This window comes from Microtus oregoni, unplaced genomic scaffold (genome assembly GCF_018167655.1).
Source record: "Microtus oregoni isolate MIOR12 unplaced genomic scaffold, Mior012 000098F_ref0000018, whole genome shotgun sequence".
In the NCBI taxonomy this organism is placed as follows: domain Eukaryota; kingdom Metazoa; phylum Chordata; class Mammalia; order Rodentia; family Cricetidae; genus Microtus; species Microtus oregoni.
Genome location: NW_024544711.1, coordinates 3,598,815 through 3,615,050, shown reverse-complemented (window position 1 = coordinate 3,615,050; position 16,236 = coordinate 3,598,815). Strand labels below are relative to the sequence as shown.

Here is a 16,236-nt window from a genome sequence, read left to right as displayed (position 1 = left end):
TCTCCATTCTACCAATGTTTGCTGATTTACTCTGTCTCTATGACAACGAACCTATTATTTTCTCAGGCTCAGCCAATGTCTTTGGAAGCAACACAGACTATAGGATTCATGGTCTCATCCCCAAGGAATTTATTCTCCAAAACCTAAGCCCTCTCAGTTCGAATCACACACTGTGTTCTCTGTGGATGGACAGTAATGGTTTCTGACCTTTAACCTGGTTTTGTGATTGTTTGATATCACCACATCATACATGTAGCCTTCAAGGGACAGGGCACAGAGAAGACGAATAGGAGCACTTCCATATTCAGTCTGTATAAAGACATTACTTATACTCCATGTTGTGGAAAGGTGTCTGTTCTCAGGTATTATGAATAGCTCGGTCCGCATGCATGGTCAGCTGTTCACTCTGAGTTACTGTGCCATCCCCATCTAGATGCCTCTGGAGGAATATAAGGTAAATTCCAGAAAATCAAAATAAACTCAGCAAAAGAAACATGTGACCCTTCCATCCACAAGATGAGCAAAACATTAAGGTGGGGCAATAGTGAGAAAAGCAAAGACATTACAACCCTAAAAAAGTGACTGACCACCTGCCGAGAGGGATAAGACGAAATTCAGAGTCTCTGGCTGCCTCACCCTGACCTTCCCCTCCTGTGCAGTCTGCAGCATAGCAGAGAGACGGAAGGCAGGTGTTAGGGTGTTGACTTGCTGCCTTCTCAGATTGCCAGCTCTCCAAACAAAGCACAACCTAAAGATTCCAACACTGGCCTCTGTGGAGTAAGGCAGCATAGGTTCCAGTACTCTGGCTACACTTTGAGACTGGGTCTCACAACATAGCACTGGCTGACCTGGAACTCACTTTTGAAGACCAGACTAGCCTTAAACTTAAACAAATCTTGCCAAGTTTTATCTCCTGAGTGGTGGGATTAATATAGATAGACAGAATCACACAATGTGCTTGCTACTGAGCATAACATAAAAGGTCATAATTCAATAAATAAATACACTGCTGTTCAAGAGCAAAACAGTATTTTCTAGGAACTCTATTTGATTGAAAATTTAAGTTAAAACAGCTGAAATCATATTACATATCAAAGAAAGGTAAATCCCAAAATTCTACTCTTGATCTAAAATCTATAACTACCAAATGACATAAAGCAAAAATGTGAAGTCGCAACAACAAGAACTAGACAAGGGGCTGGAGAGATGGCCCAGCAGTTAAGAGCACTGACTGCTCTTCCAGAGGTCCTGAGTTCAATTCCCAGCAACCACATGGTGGCTCAAAACCACCTATAAATAAATAAATAAATCTTTAAAAAGAAGAAGAAGAAGAAGAAGAAGAAGAAGAAGAAGAAGAAGAAGAAGAAGAAGAGAAGAAGAAGAAGAAGAGAAGAAGAAGAAGAACTAGACAAGACTGTCAGAGTTCAGAAGAAATTTCTTCTATTGGAAGGCAGGACAGGCTGCAGGAAAAGCTAGGACATAGCATCATTTGCTACAGCTTCTCCCCAAAGGGTGGATAGGAAAGCAGAAATTTGATCCCTCACCACTCTGAACACTTTAGAGGAGGGGAGGAAATAGGTCAGATTTGGATATTGCTTTTTAAAAAGATTATGCTTAGCAACAGATTAGCAATTTTACTTTATGAAGGGAATAACAAATTATGAGACATTTCCTCTTTAATTTTCACTAAACTGCGATTAATGTAAAGTTTTAATCTTGCGATATTTGAAACACTTGCAGGCACATAAATAAAACAAGCACTAACATTTATGTTGCTCACAAGGGTCACAACGGAACGTACTAAAGTTCTAATGAAGGGCATCTTGACATGAATTTAGCAGACAAAAGTAGGCCAAGGCCAAATAAAAACTAAGCATTCTAACCTTGAAAAGATAAAGTTATATGGAAAAAGCAGTGACACAATTATACAGAGGTTCAAATTTTCTTATTAGCATAAAGGAGGAAAATAATTCGATGTTATGCTACTAGAGTTACTTGTACTTATGAGAATATTAGTCACCAAAGGCATATAAAAATGAGGAAAATACATATGATGCATATGCTATAATGACAGTCTAACCATGTAAAATACCTACAGGAAAAGTTGGAGCAGTTGGGCATATGCACACATGCAGTAGTTTAAAAAAATGGTACACGTTACACGTATCTATATAAAAGTCTGCATGTTGATTCTGAAGATATAGGGGACCACTTTGAATACTTAACTGAAAACAAAGCTATCCCTGCAGTGGGGACTTCCGTTAATTTCTCTCCCAGGATCCTGAAGCAAAAAATTAGGGATCATGGGTTTAAGGAACTTGAACTCACCAGTCCCAGAGTCTCCCCTCAGACACACTTCATACTGATAGCTCTGGGACAGGGTCCCATCACCACTGACATCCACCAGGTGACCAGGAAAGTGTCCTTCAGACAACGAGCAGCCACCCACGGAGGTCGCCCTGGCCCTCCTGCACAGCCTCACCCCCACAAACAGCAGCACAGACAAGAGGAAGAGCGAAGACACCGACGCCAAGGCAATGACCAGGTACAAAGTAAGCAGGTCTTCGTCCTGTGTGGGGTCGCGCGCCACCTCTGGCAAAGGCAGGTAGGGCTGAGAGAAGCCATCCACCAGCAGCACATGCAGAGTGACACTGGCAGACCGCGGAGGATCGCCATTGTCCTTGACCAGCAGCAGCAGCCTGTGCTTGGGCGCATCGCGCTCACTCAGCAGCCTGGAGGTGCGCACCTCGCCATTGTGAGCCCACACACTGAACAGTCCGGGCTCCGTGGACTTCAGCAGCTGGAATGACAGCCAGGCATTCTGGCCAGAGTCGCGATCCACAGCCACCACCTTGGTGACCAGGTAGCCAGGCTCTGCCGCCCTTGGCAACAGCTCTGTGTAGGGCGCAGAGGCGTTCTGCAGCGGGTAGAGCACGAAGGGTGCATTGTCGTTGGCGTCCAGCACCTGCATGCGCACTAGAACCTGGCTGCTGAGTGCGGGCGAGCCTTGGTCTGTGGCGCCAACGAGGAACTCGAAGCTCTGCAGGGCCTCATAGTCCAGAGCCCTGAGCGCGAACAGCTGCCCGTTGTTGGCATTGATGGAGATGAGCGAGGAGAGGGGCAGCTGCGAGTCGTGGGTTGGCAGCAGCGAGTAGGTGATGTGGGCATTGGAGCCTGAGTCTGAGTCTGTGGCACTGATGGTGCCTATGTGCAGGGCGGGGCTGTTGTTCTCGTGCACAAACAGGGTGTAGGAGCTTTGTGTGAAGGCGGGGGCATTGTCGTTGACATCTGACACCTGCACTGTTATGGTGTGCCGGGTTGTGAGCCTGGGTGTGCCCATGTCGCTGACTGTGATGGTGATGTTGTACTCAGATCTGCTCTCTCTGTCCAGAGGACTCTCTGTCACCAGGGTGTAGAAATTCTTGAAAGTGGATTTGAGGATGAACGGCAGGGTGTCTGGAATAGAACAAACCACCTTTCCATTCTCTCCGGAATCCCTGTCTCCAACTCTGAAGATGCTGATTATGGTCTCAGGAGCATTTTCTGGAACTGAGCTGGTCAGTGAAGATATGGTCAGCTCTGGGGCATTGTCGTTCACATCCACCACCTCTATCAGCACAGCGCCCTTCCCAGAAAGGCCTCCTCCATCCGTGGCCTCGATTTCCACATGATAAGATTTAATTTTTTCAAAGTCCAATCCCATTTTCAGTCGTATTTCTCCCGTGATTTCGTTTATTGAGAAAGTCTGTTGAACTTCATCTGATGCTTGGAACAAGCCATAGGAAACTCTCCCAAAGTTGCCAGCATCTGCATCCTGTGCTAGGACAGTCAGGACTGGGGAGTCTGGGGGGCTGCTCTCCAGGACCTGTACCTCATAGGGGGTCTTCACAAATTCAGGGGCATTGTCATTGATGTCCAGGATCAGGATTCGAACCATGGCTGTTCCTGACCTAGGTGGAGAGCCCCCATCCAGAGCCGTGAGGGTCAAGCTCAGCTCTGCCTGCTCCTCTCTGTCCAGGGCTCTGTCCTGCACCAATTCTGGGTATTTCTTGCCTTCACTGTTATTTCGAGTGAGGACATGAAAATGAGAGTTGGGGTTGACTGTGTACTCTTGAAGCCCATTGCTGCCCACATCCAAGTCCTGGGCTAATTTTAATGAAAACCGTGAACCTGGCTGACTGTTTTCTCGTATTTTCAAAAGCATTTCCCTCTCTGGGAATTCTGGTGAGTGGTCATTTATGTCCTGGATCAGTAATTCTCCTTGAAAATACTGCATTGGCTTTTCAAGAGACACCTGGAAATGCAGCACACAGGGGTCCACAGAGGCACAGAGCTCTTCCCGGTCTAGTTTCTCCCTCAGAAGCAAGTCTCCAGTCTTGGGATCCAGCAGCAATCGCTGCTTGTAATCATCAGACACCACCCTTGCAGACCGGGCTGCCAGGTCCCCAGATCTCAGACCCAGGTCCTTGGCCAGATGGGCAACAAAGGAGCCGCTTTCTGTTTCCTCCATGACAAAGTACCAAATTGTAGGCTCACTCCAAACCTGAACCAAAACCAGCATAAAAATAAAAGCCAAGACTTGCCTGTTTGGGTGAATTTTCTCCATCTTCTCCATGCTGGGAATGTGAGTGTTTGCATCCAATCCTTTAGCCGTCTCCCAGTGCTTTGAAACGCTGGCTTCTGGTTTCTTTTTAGGAGGGATCTTCACAACGTTACTGTTAATCTTACATTAATCCAGTATATCTTTGTCCAAGCCCCTTCATAGCTCCGTAGTGCATGCAAAGCTCTTGCCTGCGTCTTTTGTTCTGTTTTCTCACAAGCGATTCCTGGTAGTGTAGTGATTTTAGTTACAAGCTTAGCCTGCAGCGCCACCCTGTGTCTTCTTGAGGAAACTGAAACCATTTTAGTTGTAAGTCACAACACTTGTTTTACTCTCCAAATTAATGCCACGTTGAAAGTGTATATGTTTTCTTTCCTTTGCCAACATTGTTTTTTCCTTAATCTGCATAGTTTGTAAGGCTGTCCACAACTGTGTATGAGAGGAATAATGAGCACAAACCAGGAGACAGCCAGTCTTCGAACTCATTTGTTTAAGTTTGGAATGATCAGGTAAGCAAAACACAGATTCATATTTCTAAAAGTACTTTCTTACAGTGATGAAAAAGAAGAGTTACATGGTTAATTCCAGCAGTCTATGTGTGATTAGTATAAATTCTTATAGAGGGAATTCACTTTTGACATGCTCCAATGCACAGGTATAGGCGCATAGATCTAATTCATCAGCTGACCACCCGAGAGCAATAACGCTGAGTGCACACCAGAATCTGACCTTGTCTAACCTTCAGGTTCTAAAGTATTTGAAGCAGTTTTGTGCTCTAAGTTTTGATGTAATCTAAAACTAAAAAAAACCCTACTATCTGTATTCAAATAGAAAATAGTATTTATGCATCTAAGACATAAAATCATCCAAATATTTGATTTCTAATTTATTATATTTCCTTAATTTGTTTTTCCTTCAATATTTATTGGCTGTAACAGGACTCCTTGCACTTTCATGTGAAAAATTTAGAGACACTTAGCAACTTGTGAGAAAAAAGAAACTGGCATTTGGGTAAGAATTCCATTAAGTCATACACTAGTTTGAGGGTAATCTTTACAACATGGCGTCTTCAATCCATTACTGCAGTGTCATCTGCCCTTCTGTATGAAGTTCATCTACACCATTGCTTCCTCTCTAAGATTCTTCTTCCTTTTGAGTCCAAGAAACTTTTCTTCATTCCTGGTTTGTCCAGTGCTAATATGCAGAAATTGTTTATTTTAAGGCAATGATCTTGCCTTCTACACACTTGCTGAATTTTTTTTATCAGTGTTTGCATTTCTGTAGATTATTTAGGATGTGAAGTTACTCCATCTATAGCTATATAGATGTTTTCTTTTCCAATTATTAATTTTCTAAAATGTTTTGTGCATTGAGAAAATTGTGTCCTTTTGCCCACAAGGCCTATTTCAATGTTATTGTTGTGTCAAGTCAGTATGTTCCCGGGTCAATCCTTTGCAACTGCGAGGTATAAGCTCATTTGGTGTTGGTGTTGCTTTGCCAGTATTTTGTTGAGGCTTTTCAAATCAGTGCTGGAAAGACGCATGGGTATATAACTTTCCCTCCCACTGTTATATTAGCCTAGTTTTGTCACAGTTGCCTCCCATGAATGAGTTTTTTAGTAGTTGCTGATCTGATCTTCATTTTTTCCAACAGTAATATTCAATATATGGTTTTATGAGAAGGGACCCGTATTTGAAGTATCAAGTTAATGTCATGTTTTCACAAGAACATAAATACAGCAACTGCTCATTCAGAACAGGAATTTTGGGTGGTAGCTTACTGATGCAGAGCATAATCAAATTTGCACATTTATTGCCTAGATTGCTGCTGTGAGTTTGCCATGTGTGCGTTGTTGTTGTTGTTGTTTTGTTTTGTTTTGCATTGCTTTGCTTAGTTTTGTTCCGAGACAGGATTTCTCTGTGTAGCACTGGCTTCCTGGAACTCATTACGTAGACTAGGAAAGCATCTAGCTCACAAATATCCACGTGCATCTGCCTTTGCAGCACTGAGATTAAAGATCATCCCACCCGGCTCTCCATGTGACTTTCACTCATCGATTAAGTTAGAAAAATTTTTTCCCAGGATGTCATTCTAGCACCTTAAAGGACACAATAACATCTAGGAGGAAGGTGACATTTTCTGAGGCCATTGCTTCTTAGAGAAAACACAGAATTGTAAGCCCCGAGGCAGGTTGGGTCTCGCTCACACACAACTACAAGAATGAAACAGAACTTCTATCCGTTTGTGACAAAGTTGAGCCAACCCCCTTATTTAAAACTTAGATCCTTTGAAATCCAAGTGCAAATGACTATGAGACTCCAGTCTCTATTTTAAAGACCATTAGTGTGGTCAGTGTGAAGCCAGGACAGCATGAAGGAGCTTCCAAAAGAAGGCAAGAAGCTGATAAAACATCATCACCGAGGATGACTAAGGCCATGGAAAGACGACTAGACAGCTTCAGTGTTTGTTCTCTCCCCTAGGACATAGAGATCCATAACCACATGGAAAGGCTGCAGATGAAAGAGATTTGATTTGTCCAAATCAAAAGCGGGAGATGACCACTGGGAGGTAAGTGCTAGTTGATATAAAATATGCCAAGTGGAATTGTTGTAAAGAGGGAGGAGAGCTATAGAAACTGCCGTGTATTACATGACTCTTGAGCTCTGGAATAGCAAATGTCAGAACGTGATGAATAAATGAAGTAATCTAAAATAAAATGAGACTTATCACCTTTCTAATAAAACTGGGGGAAAGCAAGTGTGGAAGAAAAAGGGATTTACATATAATAACTGAGAAGCTGGTGACACCACACATATAATCAATAGTATTGAGTGATGGAAGAGCAGTAGAAAATGTTTTCATTCTTAAGGATATCATTAACCAAACTATTATTGTTTTGCATTAAAATTGGACAGTGGGTTTTCAAGAAAGTGTCTAATTCCTGATTTGTTGTCTTTAAATAAAAAATGAGGGCTAGTATATACCCATGAAATTATGTTTTGAAAATGAGTAACTGAATCTCAATCTTGAAATTTTCATTCAATTTTGGTGCTGTCAATAGTAACCAGAGGGCAATAGAAGCACAGATTAGAGATCCAAGGATCTGAAAAGAGTTTTCTGAGAGTTAATTGGATAGGCAGAAAAATCTTGTATTGAATCTCTCCCCATTGTTGAAATTAAAGACATTAATAAGCTCAATTTGGAATTAAATTAAAGATTAATGCATTATTTTACAGTTCTCTGAGTTTTTGGGGAAACCAGCTCCATAGAGATTGGTGTTATTCTGACAAAATTAAATTGTTGTCCCCTTTTCTGAATATAAATTGTTCTTTTGGGGTTTTGTTTTTTGAGACAGAGTTTCTCTGTGTAACAGTCCTAGCTGTCCTGGAACTAGTTCTTGTAGACCAGGCCTGCCTTGAACTCACAGAGATTCTCCTGACTCTGCCTCCCAAGTGCTGGGATTAAAAAGGCATGTGCCACCACTGCCCAGTGAATTGTTCTTTTGATTTGATGCGTAGATAAGTTTAAGATAAATCTTTAAGTCCTCAGAAAATTCATTGATTTCCTAATTGTTGCAAGTTTATTATCCAGTGACAGCAAATTGAGCACCAGTTTTGAATGAGACATTGTGTGATGTACTACAAGCTCAACTCTAAGAAAACCCAAAAGAGGGCTGGAGAGATGGCTCAGTGGTTAAGAGTGCCTGCTCTTCCAAAGGTCCTGAGTTCAATTCCCAGCAACCACATGGTGGCTCACAACCATCTGTAATGAGATCTGGTGCCCTCTTATGGCCTGCAGGCATACATGCAGACAGAATATTGTATACATAATAAATAAATAAATATTTTAAAAAAAGAAAAAGAAAACCCAAAAGAGCTCTTTGAGACTATTTGTTGTCTACTGAAGTTATTTAGCAGTAAGAGAACTCAATTTTTGTTTAATTTTGTTTCCTCTTCAAACACTGAAATTTCAGTAATACCAACTTGTCCATAAATGATAGTAACCTTAATACTAGAGAAATGATAGACAAAGTTATCTCTTTCACTGATATCAGACTTGCAGTTTGAAAAATGCCCCCAAAGTACAACAACAGTTAGCAGAATTGGAAGCCAGCCTAGGCTACACAGAGAAATGAGTAAGAACCTATCTCAAAATATAGGTGATAGCTGTAGTTTCGGAAAACAATTCAAATAAAAGGCTAAATGATTTCTAAGTTCCCAGAAATAAAAATAACTTTGAACCAAGACTGATTATTTTATATCATCAAATTCAGCCCAGGTTATCTTATCAGCTTGGAAAATATTTGGGCCAACTTTGTAAACAGAGTATAAATATAGTCCATCCACAGATTAAATTATTAATAGGATCTGGGTCTGGGGGTGCAGATCAGTGATTGAAGGCACACCTTGAACACCATGGGCCCCAGGCTTTGGACACACACAAACACAGGCACACTCAGACACACACACATACACACACACTCACACACATGGGCATCCCTACTGATAGTATCTTCTTCTTTGTCTTCAGGTTGTAGATAGATTATCAGCATACAGCCCTTCCCTCATTAGTGTGATATTATACACTCTATATAATAATAATACCTCTCAAAAATAATTGTTACGTGAATTGCATAATTCCAAAGAAATTGAAGATATGTATGAAAGAATAAAAATCCAACAAAAATTTTCATACAAAATATTTAGGCTTGACAGAAAGATGTTTTCCCAATTATTCAGGATTCATCCCACAATGCTTGTTTACATAGATTTTTTATGCTAGAGAGCTTCCTTCTTGGAAAGTGATTCCCCAACTCTTGCAAGCATTGAAGAGTGGTTACGATCATGCAACTGCACTTATTAGTGATTAAGAATATGTCAATATTTTCCCCATAACTCTCAAATCCCCATTTTGCTTTCATGTACTTCTTGACTTTTAGAGGGTGATTATTTAGCTTAAATGACCTACAGCTCCATGTCTCTCAAAACGATATTTTCATTCTCGATGCCTGAATAAAGTAACTCCTTCATGCATATGTGTGTCCATTCTTGACTCTCCAGAGTTACCAAAACAACTTTCAAGTTTTTATGAGTTCTATTATTTTTCTTGTAGACAAAACACTTGAATGTTAGATAGATATATCTGGATGGTAGTACAGTAAAAGTAATTTTTAAATAAATTTGACCAAGAAAAATGGTTGGTTATGCGAAACATTATAAAATTTTTTAACTCAAAATAGCCATATTTTGGGTTTTGGTTGCTTCCATGTGTTCTTTTTAGTTTTAGAAAAACTAAACTTCCCCAATGGTATGGCTTTTTCCTATTATAAATTCCTATATTTATACACTCTTCAGTTAAAATGTTGTAGAAAGGATACTGGTGTGGATTGGCAGATTTCATTCCCAATAATCCTACATCATGACAGATGGAAATAGAAAGGAAGAACCCATTGATAGATAGTTTCCCTGAGTCACCTTATTTATGGCAAGTAAGTATTAATGATAAAAAGACCAAAAACACTTAAAAGCCATTCATCTGCATAGTTTGTGGAAAGTTTATTGGGCACTCATGTTTATACAGCATTTATCAATCAGTTTATCATCCAAACACATGCCTAACTAAATGTCTTCTCGTACAAGGTGAAAGCACACTCAGCCACTGGCAATGGCTTAGGTCAAGCAACGTTATTTCTGGTACATTTTAGAAGCCATTTTGGCCTGTATTTAAGCAAATAAAGTCTTGAAATACTAGCTGTGATTGTCAGTAAAGATGACAAATTGAACAATATACTCGTTTCATTTATTACAAAACATGGAAACTATGACAGATGACGGTATCTCATGCTCACCCTTCATTAGCTATACCCAACGCTGTGTGCAGAAGTATGGGTGAGGGAAACACATACATGCACGATGGCGTTGCTTTGTTCAGGCATCAAGAACGAAAAAGTCATTTGGGGGGACATGGAGCGACAGATCTTTTAAGCTAAGTGGTCACCCTCTAAAAGACAAGACGTACGTGAAACCAAAATGGGGCACTTAAGATTGTCATGGGGAGAAATACAGAGGATTAAAGAATGTGATGAGTGAACGGTATCAAGGTGTGGAGTGTGCACCTCTGAAAATGTTACAATGGTGCTGAACACTGAAAACTTACCAAGCTGGAGCGAAGTGAAAGTCAAAATGAATGATATACAGCAAGTTATATGCATAGCCTCAACAAGACACCATTTGAAGTGAGTGTTGCAGAAATCCATGCTGGTTATAATGAAGAGGAAGAAATGAGTGCCTAAGAAAACTATTTTAAATGATGAGAGAAACACAACAGAGTTATATATCCCCCACCCAAATTAGTGAAGGAAAAAAATGCATTAAGGCTCACAAAAGAAAAAACATTCCGTTTTAAAAGGGGATAAAAACAACGTAGAAACATATTGTCTCAAAGATTACTGAATGCAAAGGAAAATATCAACAACCAAGCAACAAATTCTGATTCGGTTATAGAACTCTAGGTCTCTCGGATACTGAACGTGAGCTAGGGTTTCTGAAACATACCATTGGGAATAATGGGGTTGAAGAATTTGAAATCTGTGGTCCCCGAGTCTCCAGCCAGACATACCTCATATTGATAATCCTGGGACAGGGTCCCCATGCCGCTGACATCAACCAGGTGTCCAGGAAAGTGTCCTTCAGGCACAGAGCAGCCACTCAGCGAGGATGCCCTGACTCTCCTGCACAGCCTCACCCCCACAAACAGCAGCACAGACAAGAGAAAGAGCGAAGACACAGATGCCAAGGCGATAACCAGGTATAGCGTGAGCGAGTCCTTATTATCCTGCGCGGGGTCGCGGGCCACCTCTGGCAGAGGCAGGTAGGGCTGAGAGAAGCCATCCACCAGCAGCACATGCAGAGTGACACTGGCAGACCGCGGAGGATCGCCATTGTCCTTGACCAGCAGCAGCAGCCTGTGCTTGGGTGCATCGCGCTCACTCAGCAGCCTGGAGGTGCGCACCTCGCCATTGTGAGCCCACACGCTGAACAGTCCGGGTTCCGTGGCCTTGAGCAGCTGAAACGACAACCAGGCATTCTGGCCAGAGTCAGGGTCCACAGCCACCACCTTGGTGACCAGGTAGCCAGGCTCTGCCGCCCTGGGCAGCAACTCTGTGAAGGGCGCAGAGGCGTTCTGCAGCGGGTAGAGCACGAAGGGCGCATTGTCATTGGCGTCCAGCACGTGGACGCGCACAAGCGCCTGGCTGCTGAGCGCAGGCGAGCCTTGATCTGTGGCGCCCAAGTGGAACTCGAAGGTCTTCAGGGCCTCGTAGTCCAGCGCCCTGAGCGCGAAGAGCTGCCCATTGTCGGCGTTGATGGAGATGAGCGAGGAAAGGTCCAGCTGCGAGTCATGGGTGGGCATCAGCGAGTAGGTGATGTGGGCATTGGAGCCTGAGTCTGAGTCTGTGGCGCTGATGGTGCCTATGTGCAGGGCGGGGCTGTTGTTCTCGTGCACAAACAGGGTGTAGGAGCTTTGAGTGAAGGCGGGGGCGTTGTCGTTGACGTCAGAGAGCTCCACTGTTATGGTGTGCTGAGTTGTGAGCCTGGGTGTGCCCAGGTCGGTGACTGTGATGGTGATGTTATACTCAGCTCTGCTCTCTCTGTCCAGTGGCCCCTCTGTCACTAAAGTGTAATAGTTCTTGAAAGTGGGTTTTAAGAGAAATGGGAGATCGTTCTGAATAGAACACACCATTCTTCCATTGTCCCCAGAATCTGGGTCAGCAACAAGGAAAACAGTAACTACAACCTCAGGAGCATTTTCTGGGATTGAACTAGTGAGCGAAGATATGGTGAGTTTAGGGGCATTGTCATTCACATCCAGCACCTGTATAGCTACACTGCATTTTCCCGAAAGACCTCCACTATCCGTGGCTATAATTTCCATGTTATAATACTGAGTTTCCTCAAAATCCAATGCCCTTTTAAGACGAATTTCTCCTGTGACCTGGTCTATTACAAATGGTTGAGAAACTTCACCACCTTGAAACAAAGAGTAGGCTACATTCCCATTTATCCCAGCATCTAAATCTCTGGCAGTGACAGTCAATACTAAGGCATCAAGGGGGCTGTTCTCAGGGATCTGAACTTCATAGAGCGACTGTACAAATTGGGGAGCATTATCATTGATGTCCAAGACTTCAATGCGAACTGTGGTGGTCCCAGACCTAGGAGGTGACCCTCCATCCACAGCAGTGAGGGTTAAAGTGAGCTCAGGCTGCTCCTCCCTGTCCAGGGCTCTGTCCAGCACCAGCTCTGGGTATTTCCTGCCATCAGCACGACTGTGAGTAACGACATGGAAGTGGAGGTTGGGGCTGACTGTGTAGTTCTGAACAGCATTGCTGCCTATGTCAGGGTCCTGAGCTGCCTTCAGAGGAAACACAGTCCCTGGCTGTGCACTTTCTTGAATTTTTAGGAGCATTTCCCTGTGAGGGAACTCTGGAGAATGGTCGTTTATGTCTGTGAGCTGCAGGTCAGTTTGGAAGAACTGCACAGGGTTTTCCAGTATGAGCTGGAAGTGCAGCACACAGGGTTCTGTCACCCCACACAGCTCCTCGCGGTCTGCTTTTTCCTTCAGAAACAAATTCCCGGTTTCTGAATCCAGCTGCAAGAGCTCTTTGTACCCACTGTGATGAATTTTCACCCCTCTGGTGGCCAGTTCCCCCACCTTGAGCCCCAGATCTTTTGCCAGATTAGCCACCAAGTATCCAGTCTCTGTTTCTTCTGGTATGGAATATCTTATTGTTTTACAGTCAGCCTCCCACAAAAGCAACAGTATAGTAAGAAAAACGACTTGCCTTTTCTGTGCTGTTTTTGCTAGAGCTGTCTCCATCGTTCAGATGTAGTCCAGATGGTGCTCCTTCTTCTTAATCTTTCTCAATCCACACAGTTAACATTGGTGAAATAACCTCCAATTAAATCTTACTGAATTGCTTCCGGGAGTCTTTCCCCCCAAGAGCTTAAGTAAATGTCCCCTTCTTTCCTGGAACACTCAGCATTCTGATTCTGGGGAATGGCGTCCAGGGCATTCTCGGAGCCCTTGTTAAACAAATTCTTAGTCTGCAGCGCCACCGTGCGTACTATTCTAGTATTGCAAATAGTGTGGTTCACTTGTTCTCAGTTTCAGCACTATGTTTAAACACCCTTTCAGATACAGAATTATCCTCCATTGCATGCTCTGATCTTAGCAACCAGAAATTTTAACACATGTGTTAATTTTCAGTGAACGTAATTTTTTAAATGAACAAAATGGCATATTGATCAAAAGACGTTTTTAATACAGAGGTTCAATATAAAGGATTATCTATGAAATATTTGAATATTCCCAAATTACTCTTCATTGAAATGTTACATACATACAAAAACTGGCACTGAACTTAAGTCTACAGAACAGCAAAGAGTCACGAATTAATATAGATGAATACATCTAGAGGAATAAATAGCTCCTATCTGAATAATGTCCCCATGCCATTCATTATCTTCTACTCTGGTCCTCGGCACCGCACTGACTTTTATTGTCATAGGATATTTTTCCTTTCGTAGAACTTTTATAAAGCAGTGCCAGTAGAGTGCCTCTCTGTCGTGGGATCGCTCCCCGCTGTCATTCTCCTTGGGTAGCGGATCTGTGGCATGCTCTTTTCGTTGTTTATGACATTCCTCCAGGTTTGTGTTATTAGTTGCATATACTCCAGTTAAGGATCATTGTGGGTTTCAGGTTTGAGTTTGATTTGTTGTTTGTTTTGTTTTTAGACAAGACCTCTCTACATAGCCCCGGCCGTCCTGGAACTCATTGTGTAGATTAGGCCAAACTTGAACTCACAGAACTGCCTGCCTTCACCTTCCGAGTTCTGTGATTAAACGCGTGTGCCACCACTTTGAATTTTGAATGTTACTCCCATGAACAATCCTTCATACATTCCAGGTATAAAATACGCCCATCATATGTATCAGAGCTGTTTATTGTCCGTCAAAGTGTCGAAATACATTCATCCTTGGCACACACTGTGAGGTAGTTTTCGGAATTAGCTGTGCTGCGCCCCTGGTGACTCAACCCTGTAGTCCCATCTCTGGGAAGACACACATGGGATATCTCTCAAGTTCAGGGCCAGCAGTCTTTCTTTAAAACCTAGGAATAGAGATGCAGCTCAATAATAGAATGTTTGCTTGGGTTTCATTCCCAGCAATGTGAAAAAGTAATTCCAGCAACGCATGGGGATTCCAGCTGCTCCATAATCTTGTCGACATTTGATGCTGTCGTTCCAGTTTTAACCACTCTAGTAGGGATGCCATGGTGTACATTTAATTAGCATTTCCCTGGGGGTTAATGAAATGATGCAAACTTTCACATGCTTATTGACCATTCAGATGCATTCTCATGATGAGGTCTTTTATACATTTTTTCTGTCTGAGGCATTGGTCTGATGGCTTCTTGGTCTGCAGAAGAATCTTTATTCTTAGTATAATCCCATTTTTGCTTATGTATATTGTAAATAATTTTTCAATTCTATGCTTTCTTTTTGAACCTTCTTATGGTGTCTTTGAGAAACAAAAGTTAGTATCTTTAACTTGGTTTGATCTGCCAACATTTTCCATTTCTGAGTAACATCTTTCTGCTATTTAAATCCTTCCATTTTCAAGGTCATAGCAAATCTTGTGAACTTGGAATGACTTTCACTTTTCACATTTAAATGTATGATCACCGCAAACTCAAGTGCATGATATTAGGGTCCATATTTTCACAAATCCGTTGCATTCTGTACTGAAAAGATGACCCATTGCCCATTGTTTCTGAGTTGTCACAATGTCCTAAGTCAGGTGATCATGAATCAGCTCAAAGATTCCATTTGCCTGAATATCAAAGAGTAATGCTATGTTCTCTTATTTCTCATAGCTCTATAATATGTTTATTATCTTCAGAGTAAGTTTTCCTCTGAAAAGATGAGTTTTAAGGAATTTTAAATTCACAGAAAAAATAATTAAAGACATAGAGAATCTCCACAGCTGGGCACACCCTTCCTCCTATCATTCCCTCCAGAATGGTACATTTCTTATAACTGAGCTTCAATATTAGCACATTTTTTTCCTGAGTTCAGCACTTTAATTGGGATTCCCTCTGTGTACTCTACACTATATAAATTTGGATTAATTCATCATGCATCCATTTCAGAGTACCACAAAGTAGTTCCCCTGACCCCAAATCTTCAAAATCTGTTTATTTAAACTTCTTCTCTCTTTTCTGAATCTCTGGAAATCATTTATCTTTTTTTGAGACAGAGTTTCTTTGCATAGCTGTGGCTGTCCTGGAACTCACTCTGTAGATCAGGCTGTCCTCAAACTCTGAGATCCACCTGCCTTTGCCCCCTAAGGGCTGGGATTAAAAATTTGTGAAACCACTGCCCAGCTCACTTTGCGTTTTTACTGTGCAAGCTTTTGTCTTTTTTAAATGTTATGTATTAAAAGTTTTCTAGTTTTGCTTCTGCGATGAATATGTGTTTAAGTTTTCTTAATGCCTTTTCATGGAGAGTTCATTGCATTTTGATATTGAATAAGATTCTGTCTTGTGATTGCATCAGACTTTCTCAGTTTCACTTA

General features: G+C 42.1%; 1 protein-coding gene across 2 annotated transcripts; it reads right to left on the bottom strand.

Moving 5' to 3' along the window:
- Positions 1–1,597: 1,597 nt before the first annotated feature.
- LOC121442992 (protocadherin beta-8-like) lies at positions 1,598–13,620 on the bottom strand. Of its 2 annotated transcripts, XM_041644660.1 has the most exons (2): positions 12,628–13,620; positions 1,598–3,765 (listed from the first exon to the last, which is right to left on the bottom strand). In XM_041644660.1, exons 1-2 carry the CDS (start codon positions 13,475–13,477, stop codon positions 2,222–2,224), a joined length of 2,394 nt encoding a protein of 797 aa, XP_041500594.1. In that variant the 5' UTR covers positions 13,478–13,620; the 3' UTR covers positions 1,598–2,221. The 2 variants fall into 2 exon arrangements, with proteins under 2 accessions (XP_041500594.1, XP_041500593.1); XM_041644659.1 differs by lacking the exon at positions 12,628–13,620 and having other exon boundaries at positions 1,598–4,747.
- Between the last annotated feature and the right edge of the window lie 2,616 nt (positions 13,621–16,236).

Coding starts and splice junctions, on each gene's coding strand:
- LOC121442992 (XM_041644660.1), bottom strand. CDS start 13,477: ATGGAGACAGCTCTAGCAAAAACAGCACAGAAAAGGCAAGTCGTTTTT. Junction 3,766..12,627: donor AGCCTACTCTTTGTTTCAAG/GTGGTGAAGTTT, acceptor GCTTGTTCCAAG/CATCAGATGAAGTTCAACAG.